General features: G+C 36.9%; 1 protein-coding gene across 2 annotated transcripts in view; it reads right to left on the bottom strand.

Moving 5' to 3' along the window:
* LOC149828895 (protein ROOT HAIR DEFECTIVE 3-like) overlaps positions 1-21,956 on the bottom strand; it is a 37,313-nt gene extending 15,357 nt beyond the window's left edge. Inside the window, exons 1-15 of one of the 2 annotated variants that reach the window (XM_090017788.1) lie at positions 21,835-21,956; positions 9,750-9,899; positions 9,096-9,162; positions 8,849-8,951; positions 6,143-6,213; positions 5,992-6,055; positions 5,852-5,917; positions 5,726-5,773; positions 5,592-5,654; positions 5,437-5,493; positions 5,055-5,213; positions 4,840-4,908; positions 4,656-4,747; positions 3,321-3,399; positions 1,317-1,482 (exon numbers count right to left, since the gene is read on the bottom strand). In XM_090017788.1, coding sequence (XP_089873914.1) covers positions 1,317-1,482; positions 3,321-3,399; positions 4,656-4,747; positions 4,840-4,908; positions 5,055-5,213; positions 5,437-5,493; positions 5,592-5,654; positions 5,726-5,773; positions 5,852-5,917; positions 5,992-6,055; positions 6,143-6,213; positions 8,849-8,951; positions 9,096-9,162; positions 9,750-9,897 — 1,252 coding nt within the window. In that variant the 5' untranslated portion in view covers positions 9,898-9,899; positions 21,835-21,956. Of the gene's footprint in view, positions 1-1,316; positions 1,483-3,320; positions 3,400-4,655; positions 4,748-4,839; positions 4,909-5,054; positions 5,214-5,436; positions 5,494-5,591; positions 5,655-5,725; positions 5,774-5,851; positions 5,918-5,991; positions 6,056-6,142; positions 6,214-8,848; positions 8,952-9,095; positions 9,163-9,749; positions 9,900-20,663; positions 20,779-21,834 lie in introns of those variants that run through there. The other variant, XM_090017789.1, reaches the window with a different exon arrangement.
* Positions 21,957-24,335: the final 2,379 nt, after the last annotated feature.

The raw sequence follows: 24,335 nt of genomic DNA, 5'->3' as shown, positions 1-24,335 counted from the left end.
CATGTGTAGTGCAAAAGGCCCAAGGCGCACGCCTCAAACTTATTGGGTCAAATGGGGGTCAAAGCCCCCGTTTGAACCAAATCTAATACATAAAAAAAAGAAAAGGGGGGAGGCCGATGGGTTAAGGTACCTCCCCTCTTTTTACCTCTCTCTCTCTCCTGCCGAAATAAGGAGAAGAGGTATGTACCCCCCCTCTCTCTCTCGTCTCTTCTTTTCCTTCTGTTCTTTTCCTTTCTTCTTCCCTTCTTATGTCTCCGTTTTGCTTTTTCTTCCTCTCTTCTTTCTTCTTCTTTTTCTTGTTCCCTTCTCCACTCCTTCCTTTTCTTCTTGAGTTCTTCTTCCTCCGTTCTTCTCCTTTTTCTTCCATCTTTTTTTTCTTCTGCCCTTCTTTTTAATGACTGGATTTTTTCCAATTAATTAACTGTATATAAAAATTGCATATAACAATTTTATTAATTTTTTTATGCTTTAGTTTGTTTATATAAAAATCATACATGTGAAATTGTTACTTTCAGTTTGTGTAATTATTTGCAAATATGCATGTGACTGTGTATGTACTTGTAATTGACTGTTGGATCATGGAAATTAAAAATAATTTTTTGTTAAATGAAAATGTTTTTTTTTTGTTTGTGAGACCAAACGTAGATATGGATTATTATGTGTGATTTTAATAGTTTGATAGAGCTAATTTTTCAAACAAGCACGCATGAAAATTTAGTTTAATGTTTGTTTAGAACTTTAGATGAATTTGTGTGCATTATATGATGATGTTGAGGAAATTAATTGTTAGTGATTTTGTTAAATTTTTATTGAATGCACATATTGTATTTGTTAGATACTTAGATAGATCAAGTTGCTGCATTAATGTTACTTTTACCGTTTTACATGTTATTCTCATATTTTTCAGTATTTATTTGATATTTCTTATTTTATATTAGTTGTTGCTTCATGAATAAAGCATTTTTCATTTATTTGTATTTTTAGATATATATTGTTTTTAATTGAAAAGTTTTTAGAAATACATTTTTTAGGCCTACACTTTACGCCTCGCTTCATTTTTGGTGGAGCGCTTCTCTATGCCTCAACGCTTTTCACAACATTGTTATCAACTCTCTTTGAGAAACACTGTACGTGCATGTGTGCAAACATGTGCCAATAGAAGAAAGGGAGCATTATAGTTGCAGCATACATAGATAAAAAAAACATTGGGAAGGAGAACCCAAATTAGTAAAATTCAAACCTGTAAATTTTATGGTAAAGAAATCCGAACATTTTTTTTCTAAGTAGACTAAAAAGAGAATTTTCCTGGTAACTACCTGCACATCCTTGATCAAATTCTGACATGCAATGAATGGCACAATTTTGAGCCGCCACAGCAAATCCTTCACCTTGTAGTAGAGCTTGATCAAAGACATTTTTAAAACTGTCTAGAGTTCTAGTCCTTAGGTGTCCCAGCACAGATTGATATGCAGGAAAGACGAGCTACAAAGGTGAGAAAAAAGAACCATGAGAAAGTAAATCATATGTAGCATTCCTGAATGGCAAGATCAACTAAGATACTTTTGGAGAGCCATTATACTTGGCAAAATAAATATCAATTCCAAAAAATTCCACAACAGAGTGAAACAAAAGCTTATTTTGTCTCACACAGTTATTGCTAGCAATGCTTGTTAAGAGCCCCAACAAGATTCACACAGTACTTGGCAAGATGATCAATAAATAGAACAGCTGGAGGCACACGGACTGTCATACAAAGGTGGTTGCTTTTCACAATATAACACTTTTAAATTCCTCGCCCCTTAAATATCCAATAGAATGGATGGTTTTTACTATGTTAAACACATCTTCAACCATGTACAACCCAAACGGCAGTGCCTTTTTGTCTGCATTTGTGCCCAATCATTTCCAACAATGAGGTATGGGTTAATAGGTGTATCATGTCATGCACGGCATGCCTGACTGAGCAAAAATCATGTGCAACTTCGAAACCAAGAAGCCAGAGAAGGGTGAATTGGGATGTTTTCTTGCCCTTGCAAAATAATAATGTCTATTTTCAGGTACTTTAGAAATTTAGTAATCAAGTGCGTCTTGGGGTTACAAACACCATTTTCATCTGTTTACTTCATAGTTTTGAGTGAAAGGTAGATATGTTAGTTTTCACGACTCCTTGTTTGGTAGGTTTCTCCTTTTATTTTATTCTTTCTAGCTCACATCCCTGCTGTCGCTAGAGTAATTGAGTTTGATTTTTTTTTATGATGAGGAACCCTTGCCGAAGCGAGGAAAACGCCGGGTGGTGCTCCACAACAATTGAGTTCGATTATTCTGCATTACTTTTTATACTTTTATCTTTTTAACTTATAATTTTTGGGAATGGTAAATGTAGAACCAGGGATATCTTACCAAATCCTATTATGATTTCTAAGGCAGGGTAAACAATGGCAGCATGGTCATGGGTTGTGGGTTATTGATCACCTATTGCAGGGTTCCTGAAGACCCTGGAATGTTAGCAGGTGCACACACATGGTTTGAATCTGGTATTAAAGACAGTACCATACTAACCCATAAACCTCATTAATTTTTTTAATAATCTATTGAGTGGATCAGAGACTACAGATGTGACCTCTATGGATAAATTAGTACAAGAACATATTTTAGGTTTTGACAATCAAAGAAGGTTTTTAATGACAAGTGAAGACAATAACTCACAATTCTCTAAACTTTCATGATACAAAAAAACAGATTTTTCTGTTGGAAGTTGAAAGAATTCAATCCAAAACATGTTTATTAATTAAAAATTGTTAAACTAATACTAGTGTTTTAATTAAGTAGATTCAATAGAATTTTAGAAAATCAAGGGGCTTACATTTTATTAGGTAGCATCCAAAATATAACTCCCTGAACTGTGGGGGAAAAAATGCACAAGCACAAATATATTGGTATATCTAATACGTCGGTCATGCAGACAACCAGATATGGAGAACATGTGTTAGGGACCCCTGATTTGAGATGGCACCACAATTCATGAGGTGCACACAAATTTAGTTCTTAAACAGTCAATGATTTGTAGGGGACTGCAACGTGGGTCCATCAGAACATCTGAAGTCCCAACAAAAATAAGGCATAAGTGATTAACCATATAAATAGTAAATAAAGTGCATGAGGTTTCTACATGATAGCATGGAGGGGAGTTTAAAGTGGACCTTAATCAAATTCTATGCATATTATTGATCATCAAATTTCTAAGGATGTCTATGGTTCCAAGCTTCAAGAAGAAATGAAAACTTCCAAATTCTAAGACGAGAATTTATTTTTAAGATTACATGTAGCGCTTTGGATTCCAACTGTTGGCGCTTTCCCACTCTAACACCTTCATCAAAATAAATAGCTTCCATATCATACCTGTAGAAGCAAAAATATGAGTTAGGTTCCGATTCTTGGCCTAACATTGAACAATCCAGATGACTTGAAAGCAGAAATCAGAATATTTTTACTTCATAGAATGGGTCTCATATGAAATCAATCAATACACTAATTTATGCCAACTTATATGTCAATTATCTATTTGTAGTGATAGTACAACTGAAATAGAAAAATGTATTACATCCCAATAGATTTTCGTATATATATACATACATACATATATATGGGCCTTTATATGCTATTGTCGCCATTACCTACAAATGCCTCCTTTTCTTTTTTCATGACTAACCTTACAGATGTGATCCACATATTTCACTTAGTGGGAACTCTGATTACAACACGTAGGCAGAATTTTACAAGGCTTGAAAAATCAACTACAATGTTACGATACTTTCCCAGGTCATAAAATCGTGTTTTTCCATCAAAAAACATTATCCAAAAGATGGTTCCCACTATTTTGAACATGCTGAATCCATCCATGAGGTCGAATTGGATCAAAACAACCCATGCATGGGACATCTGGAAGCATTTGTACGTAATGGCAACATTACTAATACATTACCCTATATACATACATACATACATATATAATATATATAGAGAGAGAGAGGGAGAGAGAGAGAGAACCCCAGAAACACACACAAGCACAAGCACATTATTTTTTATATTTATCCACTGAGAGCAGGAGAAGCCAAATGTTGATTATATAATTATGATTTGTTGTTTTTCCTATTGATTCAGGAGGAGAAAGTGGATAAAGGAATATATAAATGTGCATAACAGGTCAAGTCCAGTCTTAAACATCAGTGTTTCCAGGTTTTCGCATCATGTTGTGCTGCTCCAACTGAAATACGAAAAACATTCATTACTCATTATTTAGTGGATATTTGTATCTAATTTGCTTGTTTACATATTATTTTTTCTTTTTAAGATGCACATAGTCATCATGATCAATCACAACTGAACTAGTCTTCAAGAAAAGCTGAGATATCAAGACAAAGACCATCAGGCATTAGTTATTACATTCCCGTCTCTTAGAAAGAGCCGCTACACGATCGGACCAGACAGGTCCTCTACATTTAAACTAGATCAATTTGCAAACAATTTAGGTGGCCTAATTAGTTGTATTCGCTATGCTGGTTGAAACAGTTTTACTGTTAACAGGTGAATAAGATCAAAGAATCATAAGGAGGCATCAGGTGCTTAAAAAACAGAAAATGCAAAAGATGGTTTACCCTGACAAACAGGAATCTAGAATTGCAGTGAGCTTCTTTCCAAACCCAGGAATTGGACCCAGTTGTGCAGCCTCTTCCAGCTTACACCAATCCTATTAAAATAGTAGTACAGGGCACAGTGTGTTATAACTGGCAAAATTAATCCTAACTACCTGCAAGGACCACAATGCCCAATGTAAATTACCTTATCAGCTGTTAAATGAGACAATTTCTCATTGGCAATTTCTTCACACCGGACAGTCGCCACCATTACCTATGATCATGAGCGGAAAGAAGAATACTTCAGTCTGAACAAATAGAAGACATCCAGGGTAAAATCTATTTCTTAAATCAACAAGGGATAAAACCCATTTCTTAAATCCACAATAAGGGACATCAAAATCAGGAACGATAAAACACCTTGTGTGCAGGAAGATCGAGGTCCTTGTTCTCTTTAATAACTTTCCAGATCTGTTGTGCACTAAAAGCAAATCCCGAGGCAGGCACAGCACCACGCCTATCACCAGCCAACCCTCCAGGAGCAATAGAATGAAAAAATCGTTGCCTTAAACATGAGACCTTTATAATTATTCAAATCAATGTCAGGTCTTCCCACAAAACCAGGTGATAAAAATCAATTCTGGTACTCACACAAAGGCACATAAAATCCAGTATAGACTGGCACAGGTAAACCATGGTGAATAGAACAGCTGTGCCCGGTAGGTAGTGCATAAGAAAATGATTATTAAATTGAGATACATTGATAAAATCTGTCTCATGTAAGAATGGTAAAACAAAATACCTGCTCCTTAAATTGCTCTTCCTTCTCCTCATAACTTGACAGGGCCACAACTTCCACCTGGACGTTGAACATGAATGATGAGTTCCAACCAAGGAGGCAGGACAGAATCATTTTATATGCAAAAACTCTATTCATGTTATCAAACAGGAACTTACATTAAAAAATTCACTAAGTGGAGTGTCCTTATGATCCTGTGGCTTGCGAACTGTATCCCATATCTAAAACAAAAAAATTAGCTTAAAGCATAGAAACATCAATAGTTGACAACCAAGCAATATTGATGAGTTACCTTCTGTATGTCTTCTCTCAAGACTGGTTCCAAGTTTTCAAGAGGCGTCTGCATGCAAAACAGAAACAGAATGACAAAGAAAGCAAAAACTATAGTTTAAGTATCATTATGTCACCAAATGCAAACCTTTGTTTTATCACGTATGACGAAGAGCAAAGTTGTTTTACGAGGGCTAAACAATCGCATCATAACCTGTGATTACCAAATGAATGAAGTAGTTAGCAGGTGAAAACATCACACTGTCTGCTAACACAAAGGGAGAGCACCTGAAAAACAGTCTTTAAGAGAGGCTTATTTGCAGCTTGTTCACGTCCAATGTCATGACACCACCTAAAACATAACATTTCAAGTTACTGTAAACAAAAAGTGCACCACTTTGACCAGGAAAAAAAGCATGTCAAGAACTTATGTACTCACATGTTTATAAGTACTATATCTGAAACAGCTAAGGCAAAAAGAGCACTCTGCTTCTCAAATGCAGTATCATCCTGAAAACAAGCAGCATGACACATAATTAGGCCATGAAAATTGAAGTACTTCCACTAAATAAGCTGAATCAGAAGAATGACAGCATTACATCATAAGTGGTTTCTCATACACACCATGGCGCTAAGGGTCCCCAGGAAGCATCAGAATACAGCAATTACAAACCATGAATAATGATAAATTACAGCAAGCCATAAAGAATCACATAAATACATAAAACACAAGCAACATTATTTTTGTTTCACAAGCATGAAGGTAGAACAGTAATTGAGCATGGAAAAGCTAAAATTCTAATGAAAGGAAGCAAATCATATTTTGAATATAGAAGAGTGGATCATAAAATTGTTCCCTTAAAGACTACAGCACCCAACTGACAAATACAGAGTGAAACCACCCACATAAAGTGAAGAGACATGACAAGAGTGAGATTTGAGGTTATTTGAAAAGGTATCATGACAATGGTAGTTCAAGCACATTAAAATGAGTATCACCATTGGTAATGTTTACATGGACCACTTTCAAGCATGCAAAAGCCACAACAAGCCTATAATATCAACTTAAACCAATAAAAAGAGCATCAGCATGCCAGAATATTTTACACTGCCACTGTCACGATACCTTTTCAAATACGGGGCTAGCATCGAGAAGAATTACAAGCAACTGACATGGCCAAAAATAAAACTTATGTTGGAGAGCAAATTAACTACTACATGGGTAACTCGAAATGAATAATAAATACTTAAGAAATGTAAGATTTCTATCGAACATACAAGCACTACATTGTCACCCAGAATCATGTGCATGAGGCATTCACTAAGCAGAAAAGGTGTCAAATCTAAAGACTGTCATAGCAATGCTAATTGAGACCTAGTTTTTTTTCTTCCTTTTCTTTTGGTATATACTCGATGCACTACATATCTTCGAGAAGATGTATCTACAGACATTCCTTTAACCATACATTATTTTGTACAGATAGGATGTTAGATGGCACTAAATAAAGATTTGTTATGCTCATTCATTAATATCACAAGCTGAACAAGACCAACAAGAAACACCAATAGCAGTGCCAGTAATAGCAATCACCATTGTCATCATTATTGATTTTATTATTAATGATGATGATGAAGCATGTTGTAAGCTACGTCACTAATATTGTTCTTGGGAATAACTCAGAACTGAAAACATAAAGGTGCTGTTTGGATGACACCCAAAACCAGGTTAGAAACCTGGTTTTGGGTAAAAACCCAGTTAGTAGTTGGGTTTTGGTATTTGGCTGACACCAAAACTTTCGTACTTGGGCTGGGTTTTTGCCGAAACCTAGCTTAGTTAAAAAAAACCCGCCCCTGGGTTGGAAACCCAGTTTATCGGGGGAGGGATTATCCCAACCCCCAACAACCCCACCCAAGTGCATTCCGGCCATTTCTGACCGGGTACCAGCTGGAAAATAGCCGGAAATGGCTGGAAGCATATCTTTTTTATTAAACCATGGTAATCCGGCCAGCCACCGGCTGGGATGGTGTCACCCATGTCGGGATACACCATCCCGGCTGGAGATTTTTGTTTTCATTTTTTTAGCCCCCCAGATATTTTTTTTTCTTTTTGTAATTTTTTTCCCAAAATGAGGGCTGACCATTTTCCAGCCAGCCACCGGTCGGAAAATGGCCAGCCCTATTTTTTTCTTTGGGTGACCAAAAATCTGAATATCAGGTTTTTGGCAAATCAGGTTGGACAAAAACCTGGGTTTCTCAAACCCAGGTTTTGTGCCCTGTCATCCAAATGGCCCCAAAGAGATTATCAGAAGTTTCAAGAAAAACTATCAACATCTAGAGGGTGTTTGTCATGCACAAGATGAGCCATAATGCCTCCTGTAAGGGAAACAAAGTCTGACACCCCTCCCTCTAGGTTGGAATCTGTTGCAGTGGATGTATTGTTTTGGCCCTGGCACCAATGTTTTAATACAGGTTTGTGGGCCTACAGAAAATTTGCTGTTTCTAAGCAAAGTAAATATCCCCTTCGGAGAAAAGGGAAAAGAAAAAATGGGAAAACAAGACATTGAATTCTTTCCATCTTGGGACCACATAGAGATAATCTCACAACCACATTGTGATAAACAAGCTCAGATCTAGTGTACCTTTGAAAATATCAGGTTAGACTTGAGATACTGCCATTTTGGAAAAACAAAAATACATCATATTCACAAAATATCAGAAGTATTTACAATGGAAGTTCCAATTAGGGCTTATCAAATGACTAGATATGACCCAAGTACAACCAATAGGACAGCACATAGAGTTTCTAGTGGGTCCAATGACATCATCAAATCTGGCCAATCACAGACAAAGCACACTTAGTGTCAGGCCACAGAGGAGAGTACAGTAATTCCAGAGTTGATCCAGGCCAATTACATATATCTAAAAATTTCCAGGATTCATCTGATTAGGCCTTCCTTGGTCATGAACAAAAAGTCTCTGGGACTAAACAGAGTCAAGGTTAACTGAAGGCAAAACCAGGAAGTAGCCCAAGTCTGATCACATACAGCCTTAGCACTAAGAGACCAAAACTGAAAGCATCTGCACTATAAAAGATGAATAAAAGGAAAGAAACACCGTGTAAAACATTAAAGTTTTGTATAATCACCTCTCCTCTCTCTCTTCCATCAGTACCCTCCAAATCCATAACAAATGTGAAAGGATCAATATCAGCGCACTTTGCTAACCAAATTCCTTTAGTAGTCTGACTCCTGAAAAAGATTTAATTAGCATTACTTCTCACCTCATCCAATAACAACCAAATACAGCAACTGGTGAAGCATAACTTTTGAGGGAACATGCAGAGTTCATAATATTTAGAAATCCAACAAAGGTCATCAAAGTTAGACAGTTACCTTCCTTTGAAAGCATCCATTTCTCTAAAATTTGTACAAAAAAGATGGTTTAGAAGAGTGCTTTTTCCTGTTAAAAAAAAAACATATAACTAGACTGTGATGCAAAAAACGTGATTAACATACATAGAATGCCATATAAACTTAATCTTTTATTTTCTGAGAGAAGGATAAACTTAATCTTTTTCAACATCAGATAAATGAACCGTTGGACAATATTAAGCATGAATAAACATATTAGCACAAATGTTTCTCAGAATCTATTCTATATATCAAACTTATTACATCAGAAGGTTCTTTAACAAGACAAACAACTGATGTAGCAGCATTATGGTCAAGAACGTGAATCATTTGTGACACAACCACATCACCAAAATAAAACCAAGTCCATTTTCATGCAGCAAGTATTAAGTGATGTCCGATAGTATCAGACAATGCAAGAAAAAGCAGGAAACTATATCAACACGTTATAGATTTTGTGCATAATGCACAAAAATCCATTATGACACAAAACTAACAATGACTACAAAAGTTACCTGAATCCTCTTTCCCAAGCATATAGTATAAGCTTTGAAATAGTAAAGAAAGTAGATCTCCAATGAATACATATCATACAAATGCTACAGACAAAGTAAAGGCAAAAACAGCTGAACTTACCACTACTTTGAGGACCCATGATGGAAACTACTGCATAGGAAAGTCCACATTCACCAAAATTCAATGCTTTAGTGAAATCATTAATACCAGAAAAATTAAATGAACCTTCTCCGTCAATAAGCTGAATAGAGCAACATTTGTTCTCCATTTCTGCAGTTAAGGAAAAAGGCAAAAGAGAAAAGATGTGTGAATCCAGAATCAGACTTCAGGATGCAAAGAAAAACCATAAAATGCTGAAGATAAGGCCTCAATTGAAGCATCCAACACAAGAACAGACTAAAATATGCAGGGTTTATTCTCAAACAATTGGCATATGTCCACTGGATGAAGCTGAAAAGGACCCTCTCTTTAAGGAAGTAGATAGTACTAAACAAGGAAATGCACATAATCTTGGTTCCCTAGGTACAATGTAAAAAATGGGATATAGAACTCTGGAAATTCTTGTAGGAGTCAATGTAAAAGCTAAAAGCAATTGAGGAATGAAACTTTGATCACTGAATATTGTCGTCCTCCCATTCTGGTTGCAACTGCATCCCAAATTTGATACCCAAAGAGGTGGAATCTTACCTAAAACACACTTCCAACTACATTAGAGCATGATTATCATGAATTCAAGATCTGATTTACCTAGTTTTTCAATCAGAACTTATAAACCAGGGACAAGCTGAGACATGGGAATGGAGTTATTCACATCAATAGCTAATAAAAAACATTCAAACTGGACTCAGTAGAGAATCAACCTACCAACCAAAGACCTATTGAAGTCTCTTCCAAGTCTACAATGTCTTGAAAGATTTATTCACCTTCCAAAAGAAGGCTCAACCAGTTACTTTTAGGGATGAAAGCAAACTGGATATGATATATCCTAGTTTTTGTTGGGCTGCTGAAGACAAACTTATCTCTTTAGAACTCTACAACACATTGTTTCCTAAGGATTCCATGAATCAACTCAAACTTGGTACGGTTGACAATCAAGTTGCAAGAAAATCCTATAATTTATAGAACATCATTGGCATTGTCAAGGGCTTATTGGAAGCATCGTTGTGGCACCTGGTCAATCCCAACCAGGTCAGCCTAACGAGCCTAAGGGGCTAGTGAAACAACACAAGCACATATGCAAGATCACAAAGGGAGTGTGTCAGCGCAATCTCACAAGCACGCACGCAAATTATCACATAAACAAAAAGCAAGAAGAACGCAGATCACTTGAAGGAAACATCTAGGTATTAAGAAAAGCAATTGTACATCAGTAGAAGACCTATATGTGTCGAAGTCACAGCAAGCACAAACATGCTTCCACTAACACATACAGGTAGGCCTTTAAGTCGGCCCAGGACCCCGCAAACAATGAAACACACACTATAGGCAGAACATTGTAAGTAAGAAGATAAGGGACGAATTTATATCATATTTACGAGGCCTAAAGGCCCAACTGACCACGCAAGGCGTAGTTAAGGCTGTATAAGGCTAAGTGGTAGATCAAAAAGGGGCTGGGTGGAACAGGCACATCCGCATGAAGTAATAAGTTATAATTATGCTTGTGCATTTTTTGATATATAAATTACACATGAAGTCATGTTAAGCTAACAAAAAGGTAATGCTCAAGGATATTTCTCCTAATCAATGATGTTTGCTCACTGATGTTCCTATTCCCAGTTGAGCAACAAATTTCAAACTATGTCACACGGACTCGGCTAGGGAGGTGCCGCACCCGAGTCGACACGCCCCAACACGGGTGCGGCTTCGGACACGGCCCGGACTCGGTCAACGCCGAGTCGGACTCAGTCAACGAGTCGAGGCCGAGTCCATCCTTGTTTTGGACTCGGTCAACGTTGACCGAGTCTAATTTTGTCCATTTTTAGGGTAAAAAACAAAAAAAAATGATCTTTTTATATATTTTTTAAAAATATATATATAGCATGAGTCTTAAACATAAGCCCCAGGAAAAAAAATTGGGGGGGCGCTGCCCCCCTACGGACCCCCGCCCGCTGACCGCGCAGCGGGACCCGTGCTGGGGGGAGCCCCTGGACCCCCATTTCTGCAAGGGCAAAAGTACAAATTGTAAAGTTTATAAAAACACTCATGCTGGTGCCAAACTTTAGAGGACAATATCCACATATATGCACACAGGATATATTATTATTATATATATATATAGCCGAGTCCCCGTGTCCAAAATTTTTAAAATTGCGCCGCACCCGTGTTGCACCCGCACCCATGTGACAGATTTCAAATGATACCCACTGTTGTGCATTTATCCAATGGAAACATTCTTGAGCACCATTTTTCAACTCTTAAGCAAACCAAACTACAATTCACCTAGATAGATCTTTTTCAAGAACAAGAATATTTAATGTACAAATTCAAGAGGTGAATATGCATATAGAAACAACCGAAGGGCCTGTTTCGATGACACCCGCAACAAGGCTGATAACCTTGTTTTGGGTGTCAAACCAGGTTATGGGAGATCCAACTTTCGTGCACCATTTGGACACAAAACTAGGTTTTCACAAACCGGTTTTAAACCCAAAACCTGGCTCATGCTCCCTGTTTCTTCACTTAACTAACCAGGTTTGTAGGAGGAGGGGTTGGAAGACCCGAACAACTCCCCTCTCCCTTACGCCACCATCATCACCTCAATATGCTGGTTTATAGCAGTGAACCGCCAAGGTCATTTTCCGACTATTGATGGACAGAAAATGGCAGTTTTCCTTTTTTGTGGAGTTTTTAACACCAGGCCAATGGATGGCCAGAAACCTTTTTCTTTTTTTTTTAGAAAATTGTTTTCTCTGACCATCTTTCAGCCACCTACTGGCAGGAAAATGGCAGGGATGGTACTGTCAGGCATGGGCAGTGTCACGCCTGCAATTTCCAAACCGTGAGCAGCCGGAAAATGGCCAGCCCCCTTTTTCTTTTTCTTTTTCTTTTTTGTTGGTTTATTTCTTTTGAGTTTTGCCAACCAAAACCAGGATTTTGGACATCCAAACAATCCCAAACTCTTTTTTTTTGCAAACCAGGTTTGTCAAAAACTTTTTTCTTTTTCTGAAAAAAAGAGAGTTGGAGTTAGGCAGACACCTACCCCCCTTTAATGAAAAAAATTAAAATGCATGTAATACATTTTAAAGTTTAAACATTAGGAACCCAACCCAATTCAAAGTATGTCCACACTTTGTCTTCATCAAACACAGACAGATGGGCAAATAACTGAGGGATATAGTTAGAGGCTTTAGACAAGAATTGAATAACAACTTTGTGAAATTGAAAGAGACTGTCAAGGATCTCCGAAGGAATCAAATTCAATCTACTGCAACCTTGTAATCTGTTATTGAGAATTTTGACTAGGTCCTTCCTTGAAGATTCAATAACTACTCGGGAATTACTTGGCAGAAGGGCAAGAATTTTCCTCCACATATACCACTCTTTTTGAAATATTTCTGCATACCAAATCACCCATCCCATATCGGCCTTAAGAATCCGTCTTTGAGTTTATAGACTAGATATATTTGTCGAAAGCTTGGATTTAGGTAAAACCTAGGTTTCTCAAAACAAGTACCAACAAAACCCAGTTCACCAGTGTGAGATGGTAAGAACAAAAACCTCCATGTACACCACTCTTTTTGAAATATTTCTGCATACCGAATCACCCATCCCACTACCTTGTATCGGCCTTCAGAATCTCTCAAGGTAAACCCAACTTCCCATCTTTGAGTGTATAGACTAGATATATTTGTCGAAAACTTGGCTTTAGGCAAAACCTGGGTTTCTCAAAAGTCAAAACCCAAGTACAAATAAAAAATCAGTTCACTAGTGTGAGAGATGATAAGAACAACACTTATTCTTGTTTCTTGGAATACATACACTACACTTAATGTTGATAATGACCTACTTGACAAGTATTTTTCCTTTTAACTTTTCCACCATATAATCTTATCCACTTGTTAAAGTGATTTGACAAATGTCTCTACCCATCCTACAAAATCACCATAGTAACCTGAACTATAGTATCTTCAAGGAAAAAAAATAAAACAAAGACATTACAGCCAAATGTCAGCATGAAAAACCACTAACTTTCCATTAACACAAAGATGACATTGAATTGAACAATCACCCAACTGAAGCAACCGATTAACTTCAGTTAGTGATCCAATAAACCAGAATGGAGAAAACGTTTCAATCAACTAATGGAACAAGTAGCAGATATCAATCATTCCAACGAGGCTCTTAGATTAAATGCATCCAAATAGACATCTAAAGATTACATCAAGAAATGACAATAGTTCCAAAAAACAAAACTAGAAATACAATGGCGAAGAATGCATTGATTATAAAATAATTGACAATTACCCTTTAGTCACGTAACCCAAAGAAAATAAACATTAAATCCTAGTCCTAGAATCACAGTCTCCATTAATCCTCAAATCCAGATAACAAAGCAGAGGATTAAAGCATTCTCGAACCATAGCAAACCTACTCAAATGAGTTCGAGCCTGAAACCCTAACCCTAACCCTCAAAACCGAAAACTAACATTTTTCAATATCGATAAATCTCTAAAAAGAATTTCAGAGATCGAGAAAACAAAAAGCAAAAAGTGAACAAAATGAAGAAAAGCAGAGGAATAGATGATACTGAAGTTACCTTAGAATGCAATTTCAATCAGGAAATCAAAATAAAAAAAGATTGAGCAAAAAAAATAGATCGAGAACTTCCAATTTTCACAAGAGATGAGCAGAGTGCCTGAAAGAGAAAGAGAGAGAGAGAGACAGAGAGAGAGAGCAACTAAGCAACCCTAGCGTCATATAAATTGTAGAACCCTGTAATTTTCTCTACATAAATGCATAATTTACACGACTTTATGATTTTTCTTGGTATAGTCGTACCTATAACCAAAATGCTCCTAATTTTGAAAAAACTTTCATAATTGCCATGGATACTAATTTACTGGAATAAACATTACAATTTACAACTCAAGTCTATCATCTCAATTTCCTCTTGTACACGTGGCAATAGAGAATCTGAGTATTTAAATTTTAAACTCAAATGCTTGACTTGTTAAATTTTAAAATCAAATGCTTGGATCATACTTTTAATAAAAACTTTTCAGGTTCACGACAACATTTTTTATTAGATTTATGTTTGTTATCTTTGAGTTTACCATACACTCTAATACAAACCTCACGTTCTTTGACATTTTCTTGATTTTTTTTATGTATCAATCTCTATAAATATAATATATATAGCTTGTTTAGTCAAGTATGTTTTAGATCACTTGATTGGATTGTATAAGCGAGTTTTAAAAGGCTACGAAGTTCAACTACAATGTGTCAAAATTTCACCTGATAAAAAATTATATCGTGCACAATCTAAAGAGCATTTCTTAATAAACAAATCATATTGAATGCATTTTCCCTGAATGAACTCCAACTTTAAATCAAATTCAGATTTGAACCAACATGATTTGCCCCCAATCTGATCAGTTTTCATCCATACATCATATTATGCGGCCACTTGTGAAATATAAAAGGAATACATGACATAATAGAAAAGATTTAAATGTCATGTAATAGAGAAAAAGATTTTTACTCTTCAAGTGGGAACCTAGCTCAAAAACTAGACTTTTTGGGTGCATACCTAGTTACCCAAATTGAACTCAAGCATCATGTCTCAACCATGCCATAGTGCCATTTGTGAATGGAGGGTACTTTTGAAATTTAACAACATAGTTGGATTTATTTGGAAAGAAAAAAAAAATTGTGTTCCACATGGCAGCAGTTAAATTTCAAAAGTGCATTCAGTATGATCTGTTTATTAAGAATTGCACTTTAGATTGTGTGGTTTCAATATAAAAATATGATTATTTTAACAGGTAAAATTTTGATGAATTGCAGTTGAATTTTATAGCCTTTAAAAAACCTGCTTGTAAAACCAATCAAGTTATCTACAACATACATTGACTAAACAAGTTATACATCATATTTGTAAAACTTGATACATTAAAAAAATATATCAAGAAAATGTAAAAGAATGAGGGTTTATATTAGAGAGTATGGTAAACTCGAGAATAGCAAACATAAATCTAATAGAAAATGTTGTCGTGAACCTAAAAAAAATTATTAAGAGATTAAATCAAGCATTTGATTTTAAAAATTAAGTACCCGGATTCCTTGTCGCCACATGTATAAGAAGAAATTGAGACGGTAAACTTGAGTTGTAAATTGTAATATTTACTTCAGTAAATCAATATCCATGGCAATCATGAAAGTTTCCTCAAAATCAAGAGCATTATTGATAAAGTAGTAGAGTAACTACATATGACCATACCAGAAAATTTGTAAAGTCGTATAAAATACAAATTTATACAGAGAAAAATACGAGTTTTTACACCCCAAATGATCTCTCTCTCTCTCATGAAAATTGGCTCGATTATAAAAAATTTATTGCTTGATCTTTTTTTATTCTGATTTTTCGATGAAAATTGTGTTTTGAGGTAACATCGATTGTGTTTGTTCCTCTTTTTTTTCTTCATTTTGTTTACTTCTTGCTTTTTGTTTTCTCGATCTCTCAAATTCTTTTTAGGGGTTTCTTGATATTGAAAAAATCAAAGTTTTCAGTTTTCGAGGGTTAGGGTTTGGAGCTCGAACACATCTGATGTATGATATGGTTCAAAAATACTTTGATCCACTGATTTGTTATCTAGATTTGAGAATTAATAGAGATTATAATTCTAGGACTAGGATTTGGTGTTACATGACTAAAGAGTAACTATCGATTATTTTATAATCAAAGCATTCTTCATCTTTGTATTTCTAGCTTTATTTTGAGAAACTATTGTCATTTCTTAATGTAATTTAGGAATCTTTAGATGTATATTTGGATGTATTTAATCTAAGAGCCTCGTTGGAATGATTGTCATCTGCTACTTGCTCCATTAGTTGATTGAATTGGGTTTGAAAGTGACATTTTCTCCATTATAGTTTATTGGATCACTAATTGGAGTTCATCGGTTGATCCTTACATGGACCAAACAACTGGTGGGTGCTTGATAGTTCAATTTCATGTCATCTTTGTGTTATTGAAAAGCTTATGGTTTTTGTTCCACTTCGTTTCTTATATTTAGGCATGCCGAGATTTGGTTGTAATGTATTTGTTTTATTTTATTTTTTTCCTTGAAGATACTATAGCTTAGGTAAATAAGGTGTTATAGGACAAGTAGAGAGACATTTGTTTAAAACACTTTACCAAGTGTACTGGGTTATATGGTGAAAAAGTTACAAAAGAGAATACTTGTTAAGTATGTCATGATCAACATTAAGTATCGGGTATGTATTCCAAGGAACGGGGATGAGTGTTTTTGTTCTTATGATCTCTGAATAATTCATCTTTTTGTTAATGGCAATAGCAAGTTTTTACATTAGCTTTTTACCTGTATTTCCTGGTAAGACCAGAGGAGCACTCGAAATCTTCTAGCGGCCATCTTAATTTATGAATAGTCGCAACAAACACTTGTGTAATCCTTGTATAGGGACTTGCCTCTTGAGCAAGATTAAACCGGTAAGTAAAGGTTCCAACCAAGAAAACTATGAGTGCCAATGCCATCGACAAGCACGGGATACCATATCCAAGTCCCCAACTCACATCTTCTTGAATATAATTAACAACCATAAACACAATCCAAAATAACACCAATTGGAAAAGAAACTTTTTTACTTCTCTTTTGGATTGGTCTCATCACATTGATTTGCACCAAATGCCTGGACACATGCCTTATGCCCACCTTGACCTATAGCAACCAAGTAGAGAGAGAAGAAGGTCACTTGAAACTTTGATGAAGAGCATGAAGAAGCATCACCCACACCATTGCAACCAAATGGTAGTACAATTGATAGAGTCAAGAAAACCAAACCCTGAATAATTCATGCCAGCCTTAGTTATCAAACATTGAGAAGAGACTTTAGACCCCATAATCTAGTAGACCACGCTGCAACAAACAACTCGGTCACTGACACCCCTAGTTGTTTTCTCAATTGCATCAATCTTGAAGCATGCTTGATTCAAGTTGATTCGAAGCAACAAATCTCACACGTCACCTTGTGTTGGGACATTGCAAGTTCAATATGCAATGATATGGTTGTATAACCGGTGGGGGTCTGCCTAACCCCAGCTTGCCTATCAAAAATTCAGGCTTGATAATAGAAGAAAATTACCAATGCCTACTTTTATAGAAGCTTTGCAGGGATGTATTGCAGTTCAATTGTATAAACTGCTGCACAACTACATAATAAGAACTTTAGAAGGATTGGATTGGATACAACATAAACTGTACAAATATGCTTCATGACAAAGAATTTTAGAAGTCTAACAACTGCTGGTTGGATTTTAGATAGGGTTAAAGAAAAAGTTTGTTCCAAAAGGGTTTTTTCTTAACCTCCGATAAGGAAAATGATAAAACCCAAAAATACACCACTCATATATGTCCCTTCTAATTAGTCATTTTTAGTTGTTAGATCTAAATACAAATCCAACAGCACAAAATAAGTTCTAGCAAATGACTTAGGGTCCCCAGTGCCATTCATAACAAAGAGCAAATACAGAAAAGAGTGTCTACTTTATGGTTCATGCGTAAGTAGAAGGGTATGAGAACCTGAAGTAGGGCAATCCCTTCAAAACTCTAGAGGAATCTTCTTTGATAACTTTTACCAATTCAAGGTCAAACCTTCTACCAGAAAAGTTGCAGTCTGAGGGAAATGCAAACAGGTTGTACACATTTTCTGTACTTACAGACAATCACAAAGACTGATGCGCTAGAGGCTACCACAAATTAATCAACTCATCATGAAAATTGATGCAATAGAAGCTACCATTGGTTAACCAAACAAGAGGACTTCTTGCGAAATACAAAAGAAAAAATAATAATAGTAAATGAATGGAAGGAATAAGTGCTTACCATTCAGCCCTTCACTGGAGATGTTAGAATATTGAAAAAGCTCATTGAAAGAGCAATTCAATAATTGATTTTGGATCTGATCGATACTGATATACCAAAAATTTATTTATAAGAAGTATTACAAGCTATGTCACATGGCTGCGGCTGCGGGGGCGGGGGTGGGGCACTTTCAAAAAACTTGGGTGCGGGGGTGCGGCAAATATATATATATATATATATATATATATATATATATATATATATATATATATATATATATAAAGTCCAAAAGTTGGACATAAATGACCCTGGGTGTGGTCAACGCACCCAGGGTCAGGTTGACCGCACCGGGTGCCGCACGCGCACCCGCGTCGCGTCACATCGACGCGGGTGCGGCACCCAGTTTGCCGAGTCCCTGTGACATAGATTCCAATGATTCCTATGATCTGAGTTTCAACTACCGAAATAGATTTGGTGTAGCAATGGATCGCAAAATCTTCACGGTCTTCTCTATCTAATGAACGGAAGATCTTGTTTTGAAATAGCCCACACTGAGCCCATATAGTCAATCATCAATTTACACGTTTTTACCACCATGTCGACTTCTTACTTGAGACAACAAGCCACATTGACCAGAGCCTTCATGAGTTTGTCAAGCCATTACAAGGTTTATGCACTTAAAATAAAGGGAGTTTATTGCAAAACTTTAGTGACCTCCTTGGGATATGTTTGCCCAACTCATTAAGACAGAATCAAATTGAATAAAAAATAAATGAAAGTTCAAATAAGTTTTCATGCAGCAAGGAACATCACAGAATCAAACACAAGGTTTAACAAGATTCAGCTATCTTGCCTAGGCAAGATGAAATGACAAGGATACATGAACACTAAAAAACAGACATAAAAGTTGATTCAATAGAAAACACAAGTCACCATGCCAGTAACAAAATCAGTCTAAGACCAATGATTCTTTTTCACCCACCCTAGATGCCGAATTGAAAATGGCACACCACAAGGAAAACAAGAATGAGGATCATTTCTTGAAGTCTAATTAAGCATTAGCAATATTTGCTTAGCAATGAAACACTTTTAATAAAAAGTCTAGTAGAAAAAGAATATATGATCGACAAACCTGCTGACACAATGGTGCAACAGGAGTGACAACCCGCATAAAAGACATAACCTTTGTCAAGAATAAACAATGGTTTTCTCACAAACAGTTACGACCCGATCAATCAAAGTCAAGAACAGGTGGCCACTTGACCAGTCAAGTAGTATGTAATTTGGTTAACCACTAATAGATGGGCTGAGCCAGACCACACTAATTTTCACCTATCAAAACCCTATCAAGCTCACAACATTACAGATTTTTCAAACGTATACAAGAAGGATAAATGGTGGAGCAATGTGATGAATAATGCCGTTAAAATGCAGCTAAGCACATAAACACATGCATGAAAATTAAAATAAATTATCAGCTATCAGTAACTTCTATGCAAGTAAATAATATAGTTAAAACTTTGATTCCATCCTATAAAAAGAATTGAAGAGGAAAAACTAATGAGATAAGTTCACTATGAACAATTGAAGAGGAAAAACTAGCCAATTTGTCAAGGCATTATGGAAGATGGAATCACGCCCATCATTCACCATGAAAGGAACAAGGCAAGTAGTAGGCTAATCCTATCAACCTGTATTCCAAATTGGTCAATAACATCCATAACCATTTTAATATATATATATATATATAAGATAAATGCAAACAAGTTACACTAGAACCCACACATAATCTTGACAAGCTATGGGATCAATTCACACATAATAGGGAAAATAGTCCTACAGAGCACAGGATTTCTGAACATATTAAACTAAAGTAGGAGGATGAACATATACATACTGACCAACATGCAGATACAAGAAATGTTCTAAAAAAGAAATAGGCTCCTAAAGGTGAACTTGATCAAAGATTTATCCACAAAAGAAAGGGGCCTACCATTGAAGGACAAGCACGTCTAGAAGATGAAGTAATGACGGATAATATTGAGATTTTGTCGTTGGCCTCATTGCAGGAGGAGGACATTTATAATGAGCAGTAGTATGTTAAATCCGAGTAGAATCCAAAAGCAATGTTATCAGAATCCAATCGAATTGGGCCCAAATCTATTTGCTTCAGGTTTGAACCAGCCCTACTCAAAAAGTTGCCAATGTGCGGTTGGTGATGGGGGGGTGGGGGGTTCCCTTGGACTATCAAAAAAATAAATTAAAAAAAAAGTACAACAATAGCATTTTAGCAATGGCAAAATATATCTCAAAATTTTGTTAAACTTTACATTACATGCAGGCATCCATCTTGGCATTTCTTGAGATGGGTGCGGTGTTCATATTGAGAAATGGCAAGTTGAACGGCAGCAGTAGTGGAGTTGCATAAAAATAATTACCTCTTTTCATTAAATATTTTTTAAATTTTATGTCTTTTCTGAAAAGGTTATAAAGAGAAATAAATTTTGTCATGACTACCTATAGTTCTCTTTTTTATGCCAATTATTTACGATTGACTTTTATGATAAAAATCGTTGGAAAAAAAAAAGTTAGCCGATGGGATGAAAATATGCACCGTCGAGACACTCATGGGCATGTGTATATGCGCAAAAACAGCAGAACGACCATCCGAATAGAAGAAATTGTAGCCACTGATGCGTAATATACAGATATTATTCTATCAACCAACATGATAACGATCTCCCTGCAACCACACCAATCCATGGAAAAGGGACGCCCCCTGAATCCGTTCTACGCGCCGATTTCACCAAAACAGCAATAAGACCAAATTTTCTCCCACGAGATTCATCCAAAAGAAGATAAAAGAAGAAAATCGACGGATCGGAAGCAAACAAAGAAAGGGCCCATGGATTTGTACACCGGACGATCTGATTGCAGTAAACCATTAAAAAAGGAAAAGAGGAGACGCAATTTCCGTAGATCATGTGAGTCTGTTCAAACGAGATCTAGGGTTCACCATTTGTTTGCAGAGAGAGCGAGAGAGAGAGCAATCGGACCGTCCAAGTGAGTACAATCGGACGGTCCAAGAATTCTGCAACAGAAGAGAGAGAGAGAGAGAGAGAGAGAGAGAGAGAGAGAGAGAGAGAGAGAGAGAGAGATCATACTTGAGGTCCCTCGCCGGAACCGATGCAACTCGCCGCCGAAACACCGAGAGAGGAAGGGGTTCGATGTGGGAAGCTAAGGAGGGAAGCGGAGGGAGAGGGGGTACGTTTAGGGCCTAAAACCTGGTTTTGTCGGGAAAGGAGAATCATGAAATGTGGCAGACAATCTTGGCCCTGTTGGCGCCTGACTTGTTAAATGACCAAAATACCTTCATGGGGCAGCCAGTTTACCTGTTAATGAAAGTTGTAATACGTGAACGTCTTAACTCTTAAATTAACTTCATTTTCTAAATCACAATCATATCCATAATTACTCAAGAGTCATGACCATGCACTCAAAAATATATTAACTTCATTTTCAAAATCACAATCATATCCATAATTACTCAGACCAATGAGTGCATGGTCACATCACCATCCCCAATTGATGTTTGAATGGCTACACTTTCACGACAGTTGTAGACATTTTGCAATAAATGAAACTAAATTAATTGAATGTAATGTTTAATTTGAAAGTAATGTTTAATTGTATGTAATTGTCACATCAACATGTTTATAATTTTTGCTATTATTTTGCTTGCTTCTCTTGGATTTAGCAATGCAATTATTATTTTAAAAAATTAATTTTTTTAGTTGTTTGAACTGAAAGGGTAAATTCATGTAAAAACTCAACAAATTCAAATTGGTAAAAAGGTTGGATATGTCAAAGACTTTAACATGATGTTGGATTTACATAACAATCATGAAAATACAAATGTGTATAAAGAGGCTAATGCACTTTCATGTGAAGAAAGGGTTGTTGAAGAACGTCCGTATGAATTGAATGTAAATGAAACGGATATTGAATTACAAAAATTGAATCCACTCCACATCTCAAATGTGCCATTAAACTATGTATTTGACATTGGTATGAAATTTGAGACTGGTTTGGCGGCCTACAAATTTTATAATTGGTATATTAAATTCAGTGGTTTTGATACCCGTAAAAGTATTTGTAAAAAAATAGAGTAGTTATGTAAAAACCCCAGTGCTGGACTCGAGTTGGATCCGGATCTGACCCAAATTCAAACCCCGATTAGGGTAGGGGCACCGCCTCGTGCCTTTATAAGGCAATGTAGTGGGAGGGGCGAGGGTCTCATTCGAGACCCTCCTCACGCCGCAACCCTCTCCCTCTCTCCTCCCAGCTCTCTCTCTCTTTCGCTTTCATTTTTCGGCCATTGCTGCCTATATTAGGTTTTTACAGCAAGGGCCTTTGCCCTTGCCTCATGTTTTCCAGCAGGATGGCAGCGGCATTTTCCCTTATCGCATGCGCATAGCCAATAGGCAGGGGCGCAACCCCTGCCTCTAGGGCATTTGGTCGGTAGGGGTGCAGGACCCTTTCACCTGGAAGGCAGGGGCTTGCCCCTACCTCCACCTCTTCTTTTTCCGGCAGACAGGGGTGAAATCCCTTGCCTCCCTCTTCGCGATTGACAAGCAGGGGCCTCACCCCTGTCTTTGTGCCCTTTCGGCAGACAGAAGGGAGGTCATGCCTCCCTCGCAGTTTGCCTCTCTGCAACTGAGGATCGGGCTCAGCCTAACAACTGAGCCCCACCCCTCCTTAGTTGCCTTCTGGCAGAGCCAGGGTCGACCCCCCTATCAAGCCCACCACTTGGTTCCAGCTTCGGCAGACCAGGGACGGGCTCGGCCTGGCAACCGAGCCCACCTGTGTTCTTCGGCACTTGCGAGCCAGGGCTAGGCTCGACCTAACAAGTCGAGCCCACCTTTGCCTCACTCCTCGGTAAGGGCGGCTGGGCTTGCCCTATCCCTGTTATCCCTTCGGCAGGTAGGGGCGAGGCCCCCTGCTACATTTGGGTTTATGTCAAGGGGGCTTCGCCCCCTACCCCTTTTCATTCTCTCTCTGGCAGCGGCATATCTCCTACCCCTTTGTGCTTCTTCCTTTTTATTTTTATACTAACATGTTTGTACCTTCGCAGATTGTGCAACGAAGCATGCTTGTGCCTCATGGTCCGAGTCTGTCCTCAATTACGCTCACAAGCGTATGCAGAACCGCAACCCCCCCAAGGTAAGGGAAAGTTTGCATAAAGGACAATTGACGAACTAAAATAAAGCAATTAAAAATTAAAACGAAAAAAGTAAAGGACAATGGATGAACTAAACTAAAAAGATTAAAAAGAAAGAACTAAGGACAATATATATGTATAAATATATCTATATATGTATGCATTTAACTCAAGAATGCGGTTTTATGATCCTTGTCCTTTTACTTTCTTGTCTTTATTGCTTTCTGTTGCCACCGCGCTTTATTTGCCCAAGCTTTATTTTCTGTCTTTTCTCTCATGTCTTTACTTTGCTGCCACACTTTATGTGCCCAGGCTTTTACTTTTAAATTTATTTTCTGTCTTTTCTTTCCTATCTTTACTTTGTCACTACGCTTTATGTGCCCAGGCTTTTACTTTCACATTTATTTTATGTCTTTACTTTGTCGTTGCACTTTATGTGCCTAG

This window comes from Nuphar pumila, chromosome 9 (genome assembly GCF_984573655.1).
Source record: "Nuphar pumila chromosome 9, dmNupPumi1.hap1.1, whole genome shotgun sequence".
NCBI lineage: Eukaryota > Viridiplantae > Streptophyta > Magnoliopsida > Nymphaeales > Nymphaeaceae > Nuphar > Nuphar pumila.
This window is presented reverse-complemented; position numbering and strand designations above follow the sequence as displayed.